Source organism: Phoca vitulina, unplaced genomic scaffold (assembly GCF_004348235.1).
Source record: "Phoca vitulina isolate PV1807 unplaced genomic scaffold, GSC_HSeal_1.0 scaffold36, whole genome shotgun sequence".
Taxonomy (NCBI): Eukaryota; Metazoa; Chordata; class Mammalia; order Carnivora; family Phocidae; genus Phoca; species Phoca vitulina.
The window spans coordinates 7,021,901-7,038,724 of NW_022589739.1; the positions used below are offsets into that span (position 1 = coordinate 7,021,901).

Consider the following 16,824-nt stretch of genomic DNA (forward strand, 5'->3'; position numbering starts at 1 on the left):
TTATACTATAACTGCTAATGTCAGGGGTACTTAATATGTGTGTCAGGATTCAACTATTCATATAATCATGTGTGAAAGCAACTGCAGGAAGACTTCCATCAATCATCTCTGAAGCCTCCTTCCTGTACCCCAAACATACACCCCAGGTAGAAACAGTGTGTTTGCTATACAAATTTAATTTGAAGGGAAGGTTCATAGCTCACTTACTGTCCTTAAGTTTTACCTACATGGAAAGTCTGGAACCACCCGTGAAGCAGGGATATCAGTTAGGAAGTTACTGCAATAGTTAAGGTGGAAAGCGATAGTGGCTCAGATAGTGGGGTGGCAATGGGGGTGGAGAGAAGTATACATATTTGGCAAGTAGGATCAATGAGGCTGAGTGATGAATGTAGGGCTGAGAGAGAGGCATGTGTCAAGGGTAAGGATCATTAAGTTTATTACTTAGACAACTGAATGGATGGAGATATGGCAATGGATCAGGCAGTTTTCTAAATGGCCTCCTTTGTTATTGGTTGTAGAGACTATTTGAAGAGGCCCCAGCCCCGCCCGTGGACGTCTGGTTAAGTCTAACTCTCAGACTGCCTCTCTGAACTGGGGTGGCTAACCACAGGAAGCACTTGAAATGACTGTAGAGATCAACCACTCACTCCACAACAGCTGACTGTAGGAGCAGAGGACTGATAATTCTTGCTCACGAGTAATTGGCCCTTTTTTCTTCTAAAGCATGAATGAAAGGCATCTGCTGTGTACACATCATCGTGTTGCATATTCTTCTTCCCTTCCTGCTCCTGCCAGACATCAGTAAAACAAATCTGGGATTGCTTTACTCCCTCACTCTTTGGTGAAAGGTCATGGTGGTTATCTCAAGGGGATGGTCTGGCCTTCTGCCAACTTCAGTAATCAGCTGCCTTGTCAGGGCTTATCAGTTTCAGCAGACTGGCAACTGTTGGCTGAGAAGCAAAGCACAGCTCCAGTGTATGCTAAATATGTTCACATGTGTATATAAACATATGGTGCCTTTATACATATAGCTGGGACATGTCAAAATCCCTATGCTACAGAACACACATTTGAAATGCAATGGCAGCCCACCTATGACCCAGCAGATGGAATATGCCTTAGAGCACACAGCATTTAATTCTAGGCCTTGAAAACAACTAAGCTTCGATTAAAAAAAAGTTTAAATAATTTGAACCAACACTTGTTAATAAAATATTGATTAAAAAAAGTTTAAATAATTTGAACCAACACTTGTTAATAAAATAAAACTCAACACATTTAAAAAGCAAAATGGGACTCCTATGTCATGTACAAAAACTCAAAATGGCCTAAACACAAGAGCTAAAACTATGAAACTCTTAGAAGAAGACAGGAGCAAATTTTTCTGACCTTGGATTTGGCAATGGAATTAGATATGACACCAAAAGCACAGAAAACAAAAGAAAAAACAGATACATTGTATTTCATATGGTATATACATAAAATGGAATATTATTCAGCTATAAAAAGAATGAACTACTGATACATGCTACAACATAGATGAAACTTGAAAACATTATACTAAATAAAGAACCCACAAAAGGTCACATATTGTATGATTCCATTTATATCAATATCCATAATAGGTAAATCCATAGAGAAAAAGCAAATTGGTGGTTAAGAGGGGCTGGGGGAGGGGAAATGGGAGTGGCTGCTTACGGGGTATGATCAAAATTATTTTGGAAATAGAAGTGGTAGTTATACAACATTGTGAATCTACTAAATACCACCCAATTGTACACTTTTATTTTTTATTATTTTTTTTTTTCAAAATGTTTTATTTATTTGTCAGAGAGAGAGCACAAGCAGAGAGAGCTGCAGGCAGAGGCAGAGGGAGAAGCAGGCTCCCCGCCGAGCAGGGAGCCCGATGCGGGGGCTTGATCCCAGGACCCTGGGATCACGACCTGAGCCGAAGGCAGACGCCCAACCGACTGAGCCACCCAGGCACCCCTATTTTTATTTTTTTTAAAGATTTTATTTATTTACTTAGAGCATGAGCAGGGGCAGAGGGAGAGAGAAAGGGAGAAGCAGACTCCCTGCAGAGCAGGGAGCCCAATGTGGGGCTCCACCCCAGGACCCCAGGATCATGACCAGAGCTGAAGGCAGACACTTAACCGAGCCACCCAGGCGCCCCCAATTGTACACTTTAATGGGGTTAATTTTACGATATGTAAATTTCACATTATTTTTTTTTTTAAGTTTTATTTATTTAAGTAATCTCTATACCCAACATGGGGCTGGAACTCAAGACCTTGAAATCAAGAGTCACATGCTCTTCCAACTGAGCCAGCCAGGTACCCTTTTGCCTTAATTTAAAGAAAAGTAAAATGGGCAAGGAACATGACAGCTGCCTTAAAAATGTCAAAGTCTAACTGAAAGACTGTTTTTTTGTTTTTTTTTCTGGGTAGTTCCAGAGAGCAAAATTAAGGGAAGTTACAGGACAACTCTTAACATAAATGAGGAAGACCTTTCTAAACAATAGGGCTTTTAAACAGTGGAATGGGCTGCCTCCCAAGAAAGAAAGGTTACTCCTTACTGAAAGTGATCAAGTTGGATGATGAGATCTTCAGGGAAGTTATAGAGAGGATTCTTACATGAGGCGTGACTGAGGCTTTTTTTGGTTTAATTATTTTCAAGATTAATCTGTTATCTTCCCTCTGCCGCTGTAACTAGGCTGATTCAGTTTGACAACAGGCAATTTGCAAACAAATTCTTAGAGTTAAGGTATTTCTTCCTGGGAATTTCAGTTCTTCTAGTGTAGCCCAACCCTCTCATTTTGTAGATGAAGATAGCATGGCACAGAAAGAGGAAATAATCAATTAAACTTTCAGAAGTTGAAACTCCAACCCTCTGGACTCCCAGTTCAGAGTTCAAGCTATTGCAACTTCCTGTTGGTAGCTGGGGGGAAACTGTACAATCACCCATTAAAAATATTTAAGCACCTACTGTACACCAGACACTGGTCAGAGCTCTTAGATATAAATGGTAAGGGTCAAGTCCTCAATTAATGAGTAGCGATAAGCAACTACGAGGATGATCAGATTTGCAAACCACGGACATTCCCAAAACTTCAGTCTACCACCTGTAACTTATCCTACTACTAAAACTTCCTCAGATACTAACAACTGACAAAACAAAGTCATCTGGGTGTCTCACCAGCCAAATTCGAAATGATCAATACGAGCAGCAAACAAGAAAGTGACCTAGATAATTCCTAGATTGGATGAGACCCACTAATTCATTTTATTGTGTGCTGGAGTAGGGAAGTTGGAAGTCACCACATGCTCTGGCTACAAGAACCCTGGGACCGCTGCAAGGAGAGAAAGGAGAGGAGAGAAGGGAGGGTCTCCCTTGGGAGACAGACAAAGCCTCCTCCCTCCTACTCCGTTGGATCCGACCAGTTTAGGAGGATCCCGTGGATGCCGCGTTCTTCGGTGGAATCCAGCCACCCCTACTTCGAGCACTCCGGGGAAGCCCAGGCCAACCGTCCCCAGCCCACCCAGCACTGAAGCACGAGGCGCCTCAAGATTGCGCAAAAGCCTCTCCCTCCCCCCGCCTGCTCGGTGGCATGTTCCTAAAATTCCCATCTGCACAACATAAACAGGAAACGTGCAGCAAAAGCCCTGGCAGTGCAAATTCCACGCTCCAGTCGAGGGCGGGAGAATCTCGTCTTTGGCAGGGGAGTGGAGGGGGGAGGGGAAGAAGCAAACTTCCCAGGAGACCCCTCAATCATCCCTGTCTCTTCTTCCCAGATCCAGAAAGAAAGAATAGAGAAGGCGGAAGGAAGGACTCCCCGCTTTCGAAAAAATAGGGGAGGGGGAGGGGGAGGGGGAGGTGGGCCACGAAGGAGCAGCCAGTCTTCAAAGTGAACCGCCTGGAGCGGCCGCGGTGGCGGGAATACCCCTGGCCGCCTACTCCGCAATCCAGCGGTCAGAGCTGCCCTAGTTGCCGCGGGGTGGGCTCACCGCCCGCTTGGGGTTCCCGAGTCAGCGCGGGTGGGGGCGGGGGAGGAGCAGGCACTCCGCGAGGCGCAGGCGCAGAGTGCGCCTCGGTTGTCAAACATGGCTGAAGTGCCGCCGCTGCCGCTACTGCTGCTGCAGGGAAAATGCTGAGCCCTCCCGGACCGGGTGGGTGGCGGCGGCGAGGGCGGCTACGGGCACCTGCTTCCCGGGCGCGGCGGCGGCGGCCATGGCCCGGCTGGCTGACTACTTCATCGTGGTAGGCTACGACCACGAGAAGCCAGGTAAGGGTGTGGGGCGGGCGCCGCCCCCAGGCCTCCCCGCCCCCGTCCCCCCAACACCCTCCCCCGGCTGCTGTCCAGTGGGCTCTGCGGGGCTGGGCGTCGCAGCCGGGAGGCGGGGAGGGCCGGGCCCGGCGGCGGCGGAGCTGGCGGTCGGTGTCCGGCCTTCTTGGCGGGGCTGAGCCTCGCGGGGGGCGTGAGGGACCGGCACGAGGGGAGGGGGAGGGGAGAAGAAAGGGAGGAGGCCGCGTCCGCAGGGGCCCAGGGAGGCCCAGCTGGGCCAGCTGGGGGCAAGTCTGGTTGCCGCGACCCTCGCCCTGGAGGAGGCCGGGTACCAGGCGCAGCGCCCTGGTGCCGGAGGGATTGGGCCAGGACTGCAGGGCTGGGAGGGCGGGAACCAACTGTGTTAAGTTCCTCGGGGATAAACTTCTGCCCTGCATCCTGAGTGAGTAACGAGTGACGCAGGGGGCTGTCCTCTCCAAAAGGAAATGCTGAGAGAGTCCACTGCTACCTCACCCCTGCGTTGTTGGGGGCCTGTCTAGTCACCGCCCCAGTGAACGCGTGGTACCGGGGAGGGGGAGAGGATCCTTGCACTTTTAAACATTTCTAGTAAATGCTCCCTGTACTTTCAGGACAGATATGACAGTCATTTCAGAGAGTTTGAACACTATCTTTTAAGGACAGTCAGCCGACCGCTTTAAGTCTTGTTTCACGTTAATTAAAATTTTTTTTTGGATTAAAAAGGTTTTTTTGAGTATAGTTGACATGTGTGTTTTAATTATTCTTAGAATTCATCACAAAACTCTTCATAAGGAACAATTTGGCAAATGCATTGTATTTCAGTTTCATCATGGATTTCTGCAACTTAAGAAAATTCGGGGTTCATACACGTTTGTTTTTGTATTTGCATTTCTTTGTATTACTGTATAGCTAAGCGTAGTGTAATAAATTGAACTGGGGGGCACAAGTATTTCAGGGTAATTCCAGTTGCACATTTGCAAGGAATTTTAGATAGCGGCAGACAGTCCCTTCATCTTTGAGGAGATGCTGAGATTGTGCTTTGCTGACGCTACAAATGGTTAGAGCCATTTGTAGCGTCAGAATGTCATTGTTCTACCCACTCCTGGTCAACTGCCCCTTTCAGTATTACTCTTCTAATAACTTCCTTTAGTGGGAACGTTTTATATTTTTAAATCTTTCGCTATTCACAACCTGATTGAGGTCAATTGTTAAGAGAAGGGGTTGGGCTGTATTTAAAAGAGTGTCTTCTGGCTCCAACATTTTATTTCCTAGTAATTTTGCATAGTCTGGTGTCTCTTACCAAGATTAACAATATGAAGAATCACAGTTTTTTAAAAAATATTTCATTTTTACCAACATCTTTTTTTTCGCTCACTTAAAACTGAAACAATCACATACTTGCAGAAAACTTGCAAGTAAGGTACAAAGAACTTTTTTTCTCTGAACCGTTTGAGAGGAAGCTGCTGACCTGATGCCCTATCACACCAGAATGCTTTAGTGTGCATTTTTTAGAAACAAGGATATTCTCCTACATAATCACAATACAATTAGCAAAATCAGGAAATTTGTGCTGATACAGTACTCCATTTAGTTATCAGACTGTTTCAAGCTTTGTTGATTTTGCTGTTAATCTTTCTACTGGCAAAAGGATACCAGTAAGAATTATATGTTGCTTTTACTTGTCATGTCTCTTTAGTCTTCTTCATTCTGGAACAGTTCCTCCATCTTCTCTTGACTTTCATAACCTTGACACTTACGAAGATTACAGGGCAATTATTTTGTAGAATGCCCCTCAATTTGGGATTATCTGTTCTCTTATGATTAGATACATACAGGTTATGTACTTGGGTAGAAATATCACAAAGGTGATGCTCATTCCAGTCTATCAGGTGGTACACAATTTCAATCTATCTCATTATTGGTGATTTTCACACTTTGATTACTTACATGATATAAGCAATGCTTGCCAGGTTTCCTCACTGTAAAGTTAATATGTAATTGTTAATACATAGTTTTGTGTGGAGTACTTTGAAACTATGTAAATATCTTGTTCCTCATCTAACTTTTAATGTATTCCTGTATTCCTATCTGTATGAATGTTTTTTAGTGGATTATATTCTGTTACTATTTATTTTGATGTTTAGATTGTTCCTCATTTGGGCAATGAGAGCCCATTCAGGCTGGCTTTTGTATCCTTATGATATGTCCCCATCATTCTTTTACTTTTTGGCACAGATTTATCCTGTTAGTCCTGCAATTGGCTATTTCTCTGGGGAGTCCTGGATCCTTTTAGTGGAGAACGACATTTTGAAGCTACAGTCTCAGTGCTAGTATGTTTGTTGCTGTTGGGTTGTTAATGCTCCCAGACCCTCTTAATGGATGAAGCTGGGGAATACTTATTTGTTCAAATCTAACTGTATTTAACCAGACTTTCATATTTGCTGCCACCCCCTCCTCTCCTGGACGCCTTTTTTCTCTGCTGATTCTTCATTCTATCCCTCCCACTCCACTACTCTCAGGAGCTAACAGCCCATACCAGGATGTCCCAATTCAGGGAAACCTTCAGTCTGCTCTGACTCTGACTCCTCATGTTAGCATCCCCACTGTTTGTGGATGTATTTCTCACCCCACTTAGGCTCTGATACCCCACATTGGGCTGCTTTCATGTGAAGACATCCTCTTCACTCTGTTCACACCTAGTGCCCCATGCAAGGTTGCCCCTCTGTGTTGACACCCTCCTTCCAGTGCTTGGGCTGAGCACATGTATTCTTCCCACATGGACTCCTTCCTTAGTTCACTTGGGCTCTGACAATCCCCACCCCACCCAGGGCTAACATGACTACTCACCATCTCACAGGAGGGAAAGGTAAGATTATTTTATTATTTTTATTATTATTATTTTTTGGTGGGGGCAGAGGGAGAGGGAGAGAGAGAATCCTAAGCAGGCTCATGCCCAGCGCTTGGGCTGGATGCAGGGCTTGATCTCACAATGCTGAGATCGTGACCAGAGCTGAAATCAAGAGTTGGACATCTAACTGACTGAGCAACAAGGTGACCTATTTTTTATTTTTTTAGTGAACTCTATGCCACACACGAAGCTCCAACTCACAACCCTGAGATCCAAGAGTCGCTCTACTGACTGAGCCTGCTAGGCACCCCAGGGAAGATTTTTTTTTTAAGTAACAAAATCCAGAAGCTTTTATAAATTGTACAATCTGGATAATAAAATGTATGATTTTATTATAATTTTTTTACTTGGGATAATTTTTCTTTAGTCACATTTATTGAAGTATAATTTACGTGTAATAAATTCACCTTTTTAACTGAATAGTTCAAAGAGTTTTGACAGGTGTATACATAAATGTAGCCCCTACCACAATCAAGGTATAGATATAGAACATTTCTGTTCCTATAGAATGCTCTCTTGGGACACCTGGGTGGCTCAGTCGGTTAAGCCGTTAGGTGTCTGACTTTGGCTCAGGTCATGATCTCAGGATCTTGGGATAGAGCTGGCTTCAGGCTCTGCACTCAGCAGACTCCGGCTTGTCCCTCTTCTTCTCCCTCTGCCCGTCCCCTCCCCCACCCCTCCCCTGCCAATTGTGCTTTCTCTGTCTCTCTGTCTCTCTCAAATAAATAAAATCTCTTAAAAAAAAAAAAAGTTCTCTCTGCCCCTGTGAAGTCAGTTCCCTCCCTAGCCTCTGGCAATCACTGATCTGTTTTCTGTCCTTTTGTTTTTGTCTTTTTTAGAATGTCATCTAAGTGGAATTATATAGTTTTCTGTGGCTGGCTTTTTTTCTACTTCGAAAAATATGTTTGAGATTTATCCATCTTGTATGTATTGTCAGTTATTCCTTTTTGTTGCTGAATATAGTACAATTTATCAGTTCACCAGTTGGTGGAAATTTGAGGTTCAGTTTTCAGCTATCATGAACAAAGTTATTCTGGACATTTGCATACAGATCTTTGAGTGTTCATATGTTTCATTTCTGTTGGGTAAATACATGGGAGAAAAATTGCTGGGTCATATGATAAGTGTCTGTTTAACTTGCTGTGAAACTGCCAAACTATTTTCCAAACTGGCTGTGCCATTTTGCATACTTACTGGCAATGTATAAAGGTTCCAGTTAATCTTTTTATTTTATTTATTTTTATTACTTAAAATAAAAAAAAAAAACACTTTTAGCCATTCTAGTGGATATGTAGTGGTATCTCATTGTGGTTTCAATTTGCATTTTCCTGGTTGCTAATGATGTTAGTCACCTTTTCATGTACTTATTGCATTTGAATATTTTTTGTAAAGTCTCAGATCAAATTTTTGTTTTTTTCTGTTTGATTGTTTAGCTTCTGATTATTAAGGTTTTGTTTTTTTTTTAATTTCAAATACAGGGGTGCCTGGGTGGCTCTATTAGTTAAGCATGCAACTCTTTTTTTAAGATTTATTTATTTATTTATTTATTTGAGAGAAAGAGAGAGAGTGCAGAGGGGCAGAGGGAGAGGGAGAAGCAGACTCCCTGCTGAGTGGGCTTGATCCCATGACCCTGAGATCATGACCTGAGTGGAAACTAAGAGTTGACCCAGGCGCCCCAAGCATGAGACTCTTGATCTCAGCTCAGGTGTGAGTTCAAGCCCCGTATTGGACTCCATGCTGGGTGTGGAGCCTACTTTAAAGATAGATAGATAGATTGATTGATTTCAGATGCAAGTCTTTATCAGGTATTTTGCAAATAACTTCTTTCAGTCTGTGGTTTGCCTTTTCATTTTCTTAACAGTGTCTTTTGAAGAGCAGATGTTTTAATTTGGGATAACTTTTTAGACATTTGAATACTTTTATATCTTGAATTGTGTCCTTTGAGAAGTCCTTTTTATGTAAAGCCCTCTGTAAAAACTTAATTGGAAGAAAATCCATTAAATTTGTGTACTTTGAATTGTAAGTGAAGAATAAACCTAGTTGATTCTGTAAATCTTTATTATAAAGCTTTCTTTGGAAGTTAGTATGATTTTATTACCTAAATCTCTTTAAAGCTAATCAGATTATGATAATATGATACTGAAATGTTGTGTGTTTAATACCACAGTATTCCTGGAATTACTCAATCAATGCACTCTATATTTGTTCCTAATGTGTCCTTTCAATTAGTAATAGTTTCAGTTGAATTTTTTTCGTATATCTATATTAAAATTGGATTGAAAGACAAAAAAACCTTGTCTTTTTAAAAATTGCTTTTACAAACTGGGAAAAATAATCCATGCTATTTGAATTGTATACAAAGAAGAGTGCTTGGCACATAGTAGATGTTTAATAAAGACGTATTGAATGAACACACAATTGCTGAAAATGTAAAAAGCTATAAGAAAGGAGTGTAGTTATAAAAGGATAACAAGAGGGATTTTTATGGTGATAGAACTATTTTGTATCTTGACTAGGTGGCAGATACATGAACCTACATTTGTGAAAAATTGCATAGAAGTAAATACACACACACACACAAATGTGAATAAATACAGTAAAACTGGGGGACTCTGAATAAGAAAGTAGATTTATTAATGTCAGTATCTTGGTGTTGATATTGTACTATGATTTTACAAGATGTTACCATTGGGAGAAACTGGGTAAAAAATGGGATTTCTGTGTTATTTTTTACAACGATCTCAAAATAAAAAAATTTAATTTAAAAAAGCTATAAGATAGGGGCGCCTGGCTGGCTCAGTGGGTAGAGCACATGACTCTTAATATCAGAGTCAAGAGTTCAAGCCCCACATTGGATGTGGAGCCTACTTAAAAAAATAAAATAAAATAAAATAGCCATAAGATAAAGCTATAAGATAAAAAGATACTAGTAGTATTCTAACTTTTTCCTTAATGTTGATAACACAAGGAAAAGTTATTCTGTAAAATTCCAGGAAAACATCATCTTCAGTGGCTGAATTATTACATCTTATGGGTATATCAATTTAACTTTATCATTTATTACTGGATATTTAATGTGTTTCCAGTTTTGTGTTCTTACACTGTCATGCTGAGGAGAACATACCTTAAAAACCACTGATTTTTATGACAGTTTGATTTTGATAATTTGAAATTAAGGCTTTATTTTCCTGACTTTGCCTATGACTATGCACAGTATTTAGGAAGTTAGGAAATATCATTTGTTTCTAAGAGGTGAAGTTATTTAGCCAACTCTCTCTCTCTCTTTTTTTTTAAGATTTTATATATTTATTTGAGAGAGAGTAGAGTGAGAGAGCATGAGTGGGAGGGGGGAGGAGGGAGAGGGAGAAGCAGGCTCCCCACTGAGCAGAGAGCCTGATTCAGGGCTCGATCCCATGACCTGAGCTGAAGGCAGGCACTTAACCGACTGAGCCACCCAGGTGCCCCCCCCAACTATCTTTACTTTTCTTATTTTTTTTTTTTAAGGTTTTTTTGTTTTATTTTGTTTTTTACTTATTTGTCAGAGAGAGAGAGAGCACAAGCAGGGGGAGTGGCAGGCAAAGGGAGAAACAGGCTCCCCCCTGAGCAGGGAGCCGGATGTGGGACTCAGTCCCAGGACCCTGGGATCATGACCTGAGCCAAAGGCAGATGCTTAACCGACTGAGCCACCCAGGCGTCCCTCTTTATTCTTCTTTTTGTTTTTACTTTCTTCTATGTTTACTGAGATTTGTCCAAGAAGAATTGATAATGACCACAGGGTTAAATCCCTTATATGACTTTACTTTTTTCTTTTCTTTACTTTTTTTTACTTAAATATCTTTTTTTATTTTTATTTTTTTTATTTTATTTTATTTTTTTATTTATTTTTATTTTTTTTTATTTTTTATTTTTTTTTATTTTTTTTTATTTTTTTTAAAGATTTTTATTTATTCATTTGCGAGAGAGACGGAGAGAGAACAAGCAGAGGGAGAGGCAGAGGGAGAGGGAGAAGCAGGCTCCCTGCTGAGCAAGGAGCCCGATGCGGGACTCGATCCCAGGACCCTGGGATCATGACCTGAGCCGAAGGCAGACGCTTAACCATCTGAGCCACCCAGGCGCCCTATTTTTATTTTTTTTAAAAAGTAGGCTCTGCAGCAGCCAACGTGGAGCTTGAACTCATGTCCCTGAGATCAAGAGTTTTGTGCTCTACTGACTGAACCAGCCAGGCACCGCTCTTTTTGTTTATTTTTCCTGTACATTAATATATTTAGAATTTAATCCATTTATCTATATAGTATTTAACCTGGAGTCAAGTATCTTAATCATTTGAAATTCTTGTATTCTTTCATATCAACCCGCTTAAGTATTTAGAGAAAGATTTGAAATACTTCTTAGGTATTTCATTAGTTTCATTTGGGCTAGTATGAGTGAGATAAGCCAAGGGGTAAACTTACATGCACGATACCTGAAATATAGTTTGAGACATTTTAAAGATTGATAATTGGTTATTATTGAACCATTGTAATTCATAGTCAGCCTGGGTTCCTTCCCCTTCCCCATTCTATATTAAAGTACAGTAGTTGGGATTTTTTGGTTGCTGTTTGTTGCCAGCTGTCAAGCACCACTGGGATTCATTGACTTGACAAGTATTTATTGCTTTTCCAGGCATTGTGCTACGTGCTAAAACAAAAATAAATGAGTAAGTGTAAGATGCTGTTCCCTACCTTAGTCATTAATGGGGGCAGTCTTGAAATAATGATAAACGAAGAAGATGGATCCACTTTACTGAGAGAAAGAGAAAACTTCTTATGAGAGGTGATGTTTAAGCCAAGTTATGTAGGGTGAATAAGCACTGCCATGTGGAAAAGAGGGTAAAGGAGATTAAAGGCAGAGAGAAAAACATGTAAATGTGTGAATGTCTTGTTCCAGGACTGGAGAGAAATATGGTGTAGATGGGAATTGAAGTGAACTTTGCTAGAGAAAGATTGTGAAAAGTTCTGTATATTAGGCTATGGAATTTGGCCTTGACTCTGTAGACAGTGAGGTCTTTTGAGAAATGGGGGTCTTGAAAAGCAAGAAACAACATAGAAATGTGACCCAAATGGCAGTGGACTGGAGGGAGAAAGACCAACGTGAGAAAACTCAGCAGCTTTTACTGCGGGAATGGAAAGGAAGGTATGGAGTCTAAAGAAATTTAAAGCTCAAATTAGCAAAATTTAGTAATGAAATGGATGTGAGGGATAAAGGAGAAAGAGTAGTTGAGGGTAACAAAGTTTCTAGCCTAGTTAATTGTGTGGGTGCTGTGAATGTAAATAGGGAACTCAGGAGAATAAATTTGGATGCAGGAAAGAAATGCTAAGCTTAGTTTCGGATATGTGGAATTAAAGGTGCTTGCCTAAATCAAGGTAGAGATATCATTTAGGTGTTTAGATATATGGGTCAGGAGATAAGAGAAAGTGAAAATTAGAGATTTAATTTGGCAATTACCAATATCCAAGTGATTGTCAGATATAAAGAAAAAAATAAGATTGTTGAAGAAATGTGTGTAGAATGAAAAGAGGAGTGGCCTAAGAATTGAACCCAGAGAAAATTCAATATTTAAGGGTAGATAGAGCAGTAATAGCCAGGAGTGGTCAGAGGTATTGCAAGAGAACCAAGATAATGTGGTATCATGGAAACCTTGGGTGTAGAGAATTTTGAGGAGGAGGAAATAATGAATGTCAAAGGTCTGAAGATGTCATGTATAATGAGGACTAACAATAGTGTCTTAGTCCATTTGGGTTGCTATAACAAATTACCATAAACTGAGTGGCTTAGACAACAAATGTTTATTTCTCACGGTTCTGGAGGCTGTGAAGTCCAAGATCAAGGCCAAGGCTGATTCAGGGTCTTATGAGGGCTGACTTCCTGGCTCATAGATAGCGGTCTTCCCATCATATCCTCACATGGTGGAAGGCACGAGGAAAGTCTCTTGGGCCTGTTTTAGAAGGGCACTAATCTCAAGTGACTGACCTAGTCACTTCCAAATACCATTACTTTGGCTCTACCTCCAAATGTTAGCACACTGGGGGTTAGGTCTCAACATATGAATTTTGGGGGGACACAAACAGTCAGTCTATGGCAAATAGGCTCATGGACTTGAAAATAAGGATAGTGACTTTAGAACATTACAGTAGAGTTATGGGGGGACCAAAGCCAGTTTGATAAGTGTGTTTCCTAAATCATATGTTGTATAAGCCTCACAGAGTCCAATTTATTTTCTTTTTAGAAGCTCACTATGACCTGCCTCCCATGGCTTGTGGGAAGTGGAAAGAGGAGTCAGGGGTGATGTCAGAATTCCAAACATGAAAGTCTGGGTTGTGATACCATGACTTAAATAGGTTGAAAATATTTTTCTCTTGACCTTTCTTGTCTTTGTGGGCTTGGAAGATGATAGGGTTTTACTTTGTAGCCATCCAAATGGAGACTTCAGAAAAAGGGACAGGTAGGGGCTGAACACAAAGACTTGAGAGTCATTATGATAGAGCTATGACACTGTGAATGCCCTCAGAAAGTTGGTATAGAGTAGAAGAATAAAGGACCAAGGACTGAGTTTTGGGGACTCTATTGCTAGGAGGATCGAAAATAGAAGGAGCCATAGAAGAAGGGTTGGAAAGTTTGGGAGAGACATTTAGTCTTCCTCAGTAGACATTCTACAGGGTGATAGAACCCCTGATTTTTGGTTGGTCATGTGGACATGCAGAAGAGGGACAATTTTCAAGTTTTGTTTCTTTTCTTTCCTTTTTTTTTTTTCCCCCCTCTCATTTTCAAGTTTCTAAGAGATATAAATGTGAGTAAGTTCTGGCCAGTTTGATGTAAGTGGAAATGAGCTCAGTATCCCAAAGATATTATTATTTTTTTTAAAGATTTTATTTATTTATTTGACAGAGAGAGACATAGCGAGAGAGGGAACACAAGCAGAGGGAGTGGGAGCAGGAGAAGCAGGCTTCCCGTGGATCAGGAAGCCCGATGTAGGGCTCAATCTGAGGACCCGGGGATCATCACCTGAGCCAAAGGCAGACGCTAAATGACTGAGCCACCCAGGTGCCCCCCACCCCCCAAATATTCTTAAAGGGTATACCTCCCTAGTTTTTCTCTTTCTTGAGACTGGCCTCCTGATATAAAGACTGGAGCTCCAGTAGGCATCTTGGCCATGTAGATGAGGGCCCACACCCTAGAAAGAACCTGGGTCCTAATGACTTATATTGTCATAATTTGTCATAACTGCTCTCTTTTTTAAAGATTTTATTCATTCATTAGAGAGAGAGCACAAGCAGGGGGAGCGGCAGAGGGAGAGGCAGAAGCAGGCTCCCCAGTGAGTAAGGAGCCTGATATGGAGCTCTATCCCAGGACCCTGGGATCATGACCTGAGCTGAAGGCAGACAGACGCTTAACCAACTGAAGCACCCAGGTGCCCTGGACTAGCATTTCTTAAATTTAAAACGTTGCTATTGTCAAAACTGAGATCATTAAGTATTACAGGATTTAATGCCCTGCTACTTAATTATTGCTGAACTTGAGTAATGACTTGGGTTATGAAATTATTTATAAAGTAAAGGTTATTCATTTAAAATTCTCATTTCTATAATCTACATTGTGAAGGAAAAGATAACTTACAGTTTCATAATTATTTAACTTTTTCTGATCAATGTCTTCATTTTAGAATTTTTCATAAAATAGAGGATTTTATTTGTTATTTGGTTTTTTTTTAAAAGATTTTATTTATTCATTTGAGAGAGAGAGAGAGACAGAGAGAGCACAAGCAGGGGGAGAGTCAGAGGGAGAGGGAAAAGCAGACTCCCTGCTGAGCTGGGAGCCTGACATGGGGCTTGATCCCAGGACCTCGAGATCATGACCTGAGCTGAAGGCAGATGCTTAACCATCTGAGCCACCCAGGTGCCCCTAGAATTTTTTTTTTTTTTAAAGATTTTATTCATTTATTTGACAGAGACAAAGACAGCGAGAGAGGGAACACAAGCAGGGGGAGTGGGAGAGGGAGCCCGATGTGGGGCTCGATCCCAGGACACTGGGATCATGACCTGAGCCGAAGGTCAGACACTTAACGACTGAGCCACCCAGGCACCCCCTCCTAGAAGTTTTTTTTGTTTTTTTGTTTTTTTTAAAGATTTTATTTATTTATTTGACAGAGAGAGACATAGCGAGAGAGGGAATACAAGCAGGGGGAATGGGAGAGGGAGAAGCAGGCTTCCCGCGGAGCAAGGAGCCCGATGCGGGGCTCGATCCCTGGACCCTGGGATCATGACCTGAGCCGAAGGCAGACGCTTAACGACTGAGCCACCCAGGCGCCCCTAGAAGTTTTTTTTAAGTTATATCTGTTTCATTATTTACTGAAAAAAATGAATGAAAAAGTGATTTTCCCTATGGAAATATTTCATACAACTACTGCCTAAGTTTAGATGAATTTCAGACAGGCTAGATTAAAAAAAAAAAAAAGGTATGGTTTTACAGATAATCGATTATTTTGGAATATAGGAACAAAAAGATTAAGAAAAGAAAAACTTGTATTTTAAGGGAGCCTTAACACTATTATAAGAAATACCAGAGAAATAAACTTCACTTTTTAAAATGTTTAATAGCTGCAGTTAAGCTCTCCAGCACTATGAGTTTCCTAAGGCTGCCATAACACATCTTGCAAATTTGGAGGCTTAAAACAACACTTATTCTTTCACAGTTTTGGAGACTGTAAATCTGAAATCATGGTGCTGGGAGGGCAGTGCTCCCCCTGAAGACTCTAGGGAAGGATCCTTCATTGCTTCTTCCAGTTTCTGGTGGCTCTAGGCTTCCTTGATTTGTGACAGCATCATTCTGCTCTCTGTCTCATCTTTACATGGCCTTCTTTTTTGTCTCTGTGTCCAAATCTCCTTTTCCTTTCTCTTATTAAGACAGTAATCAGTGGCACTTGGGTAGCTCAGTTGGTTGAATGTCCAACTCTTAGTTTCTGCTCAGGTTATGATTTCAGGGTTGTGGGATCAAGCCTTTTGTCAGGCTCCCCCCTCCGCACGGAGTCTGCTTGAGATTCTTTCTCCCTCTGCCCCTCCCCCTGCTTGTGCGAGCGTGCGCGCGCGCACTCTCTCTCCCTCTCTCTCTCTCTCTCAAATAAATAAATAAATAAAATCTTTAAAAAGACAGTAATCATTGGATTTAGGGTACACCCTAAATCCAGCATGATTTCATCTTGAGATCCTTAACTAATTACATCAACAAAGACCCTATTTCCAAATAAGGTCACATTCCGGGGCTCCAGGGGAATTTTGGGGGGGGACACTATTCACCCTACTGTATACATGATGGTTCATGAAGTTTTTATAATGCTTGCTGTTTGTAAGTATTAGGAAATGTATCTGGATTAGAGCAGTGCTAAAAAAATTAAAAAAAAAAAAAATATTGAGCATTTTCACATACATTATCTCATGAACTCTTCACAGTAACACAGTGAGTTACCCTGGGGTCCATCAAAGTTAAATAATTTGCTCACTTTCGTAATGATTTTAAATTGAATTAAATGGAATTAAGTGGGACTTGAAATTGATTTTCTGACTTTATTTATTTTTAAAGATTT

General features: G+C 41.2%; 1 protein-coding gene across 3 annotated transcripts in view; it reads left to right on the top strand.

The window, feature by feature from the left end:
• The first annotated feature begins 3,820 nt into the window (after nt 1-3,820).
• SBF2 (SET binding factor 2) overlaps nt 3,821-16,824 on the top strand; it is a 450,441-nt gene continuing 437,437 nt past the window's right edge. For all 3 annotated transcript variants that reach the window (XM_032427050.1, XM_032427051.1, XM_032427052.1), the window contains exon 1: nt 3,821-4,282. In XM_032427050.1, coding sequence (XP_032282941.1) covers nt 4,228-4,282 — 55 coding nt within the window. In that variant the 5' untranslated portion in view covers nt 3,821-4,227. The remainder of the gene's footprint in view (nt 4,283-16,824) is intronic.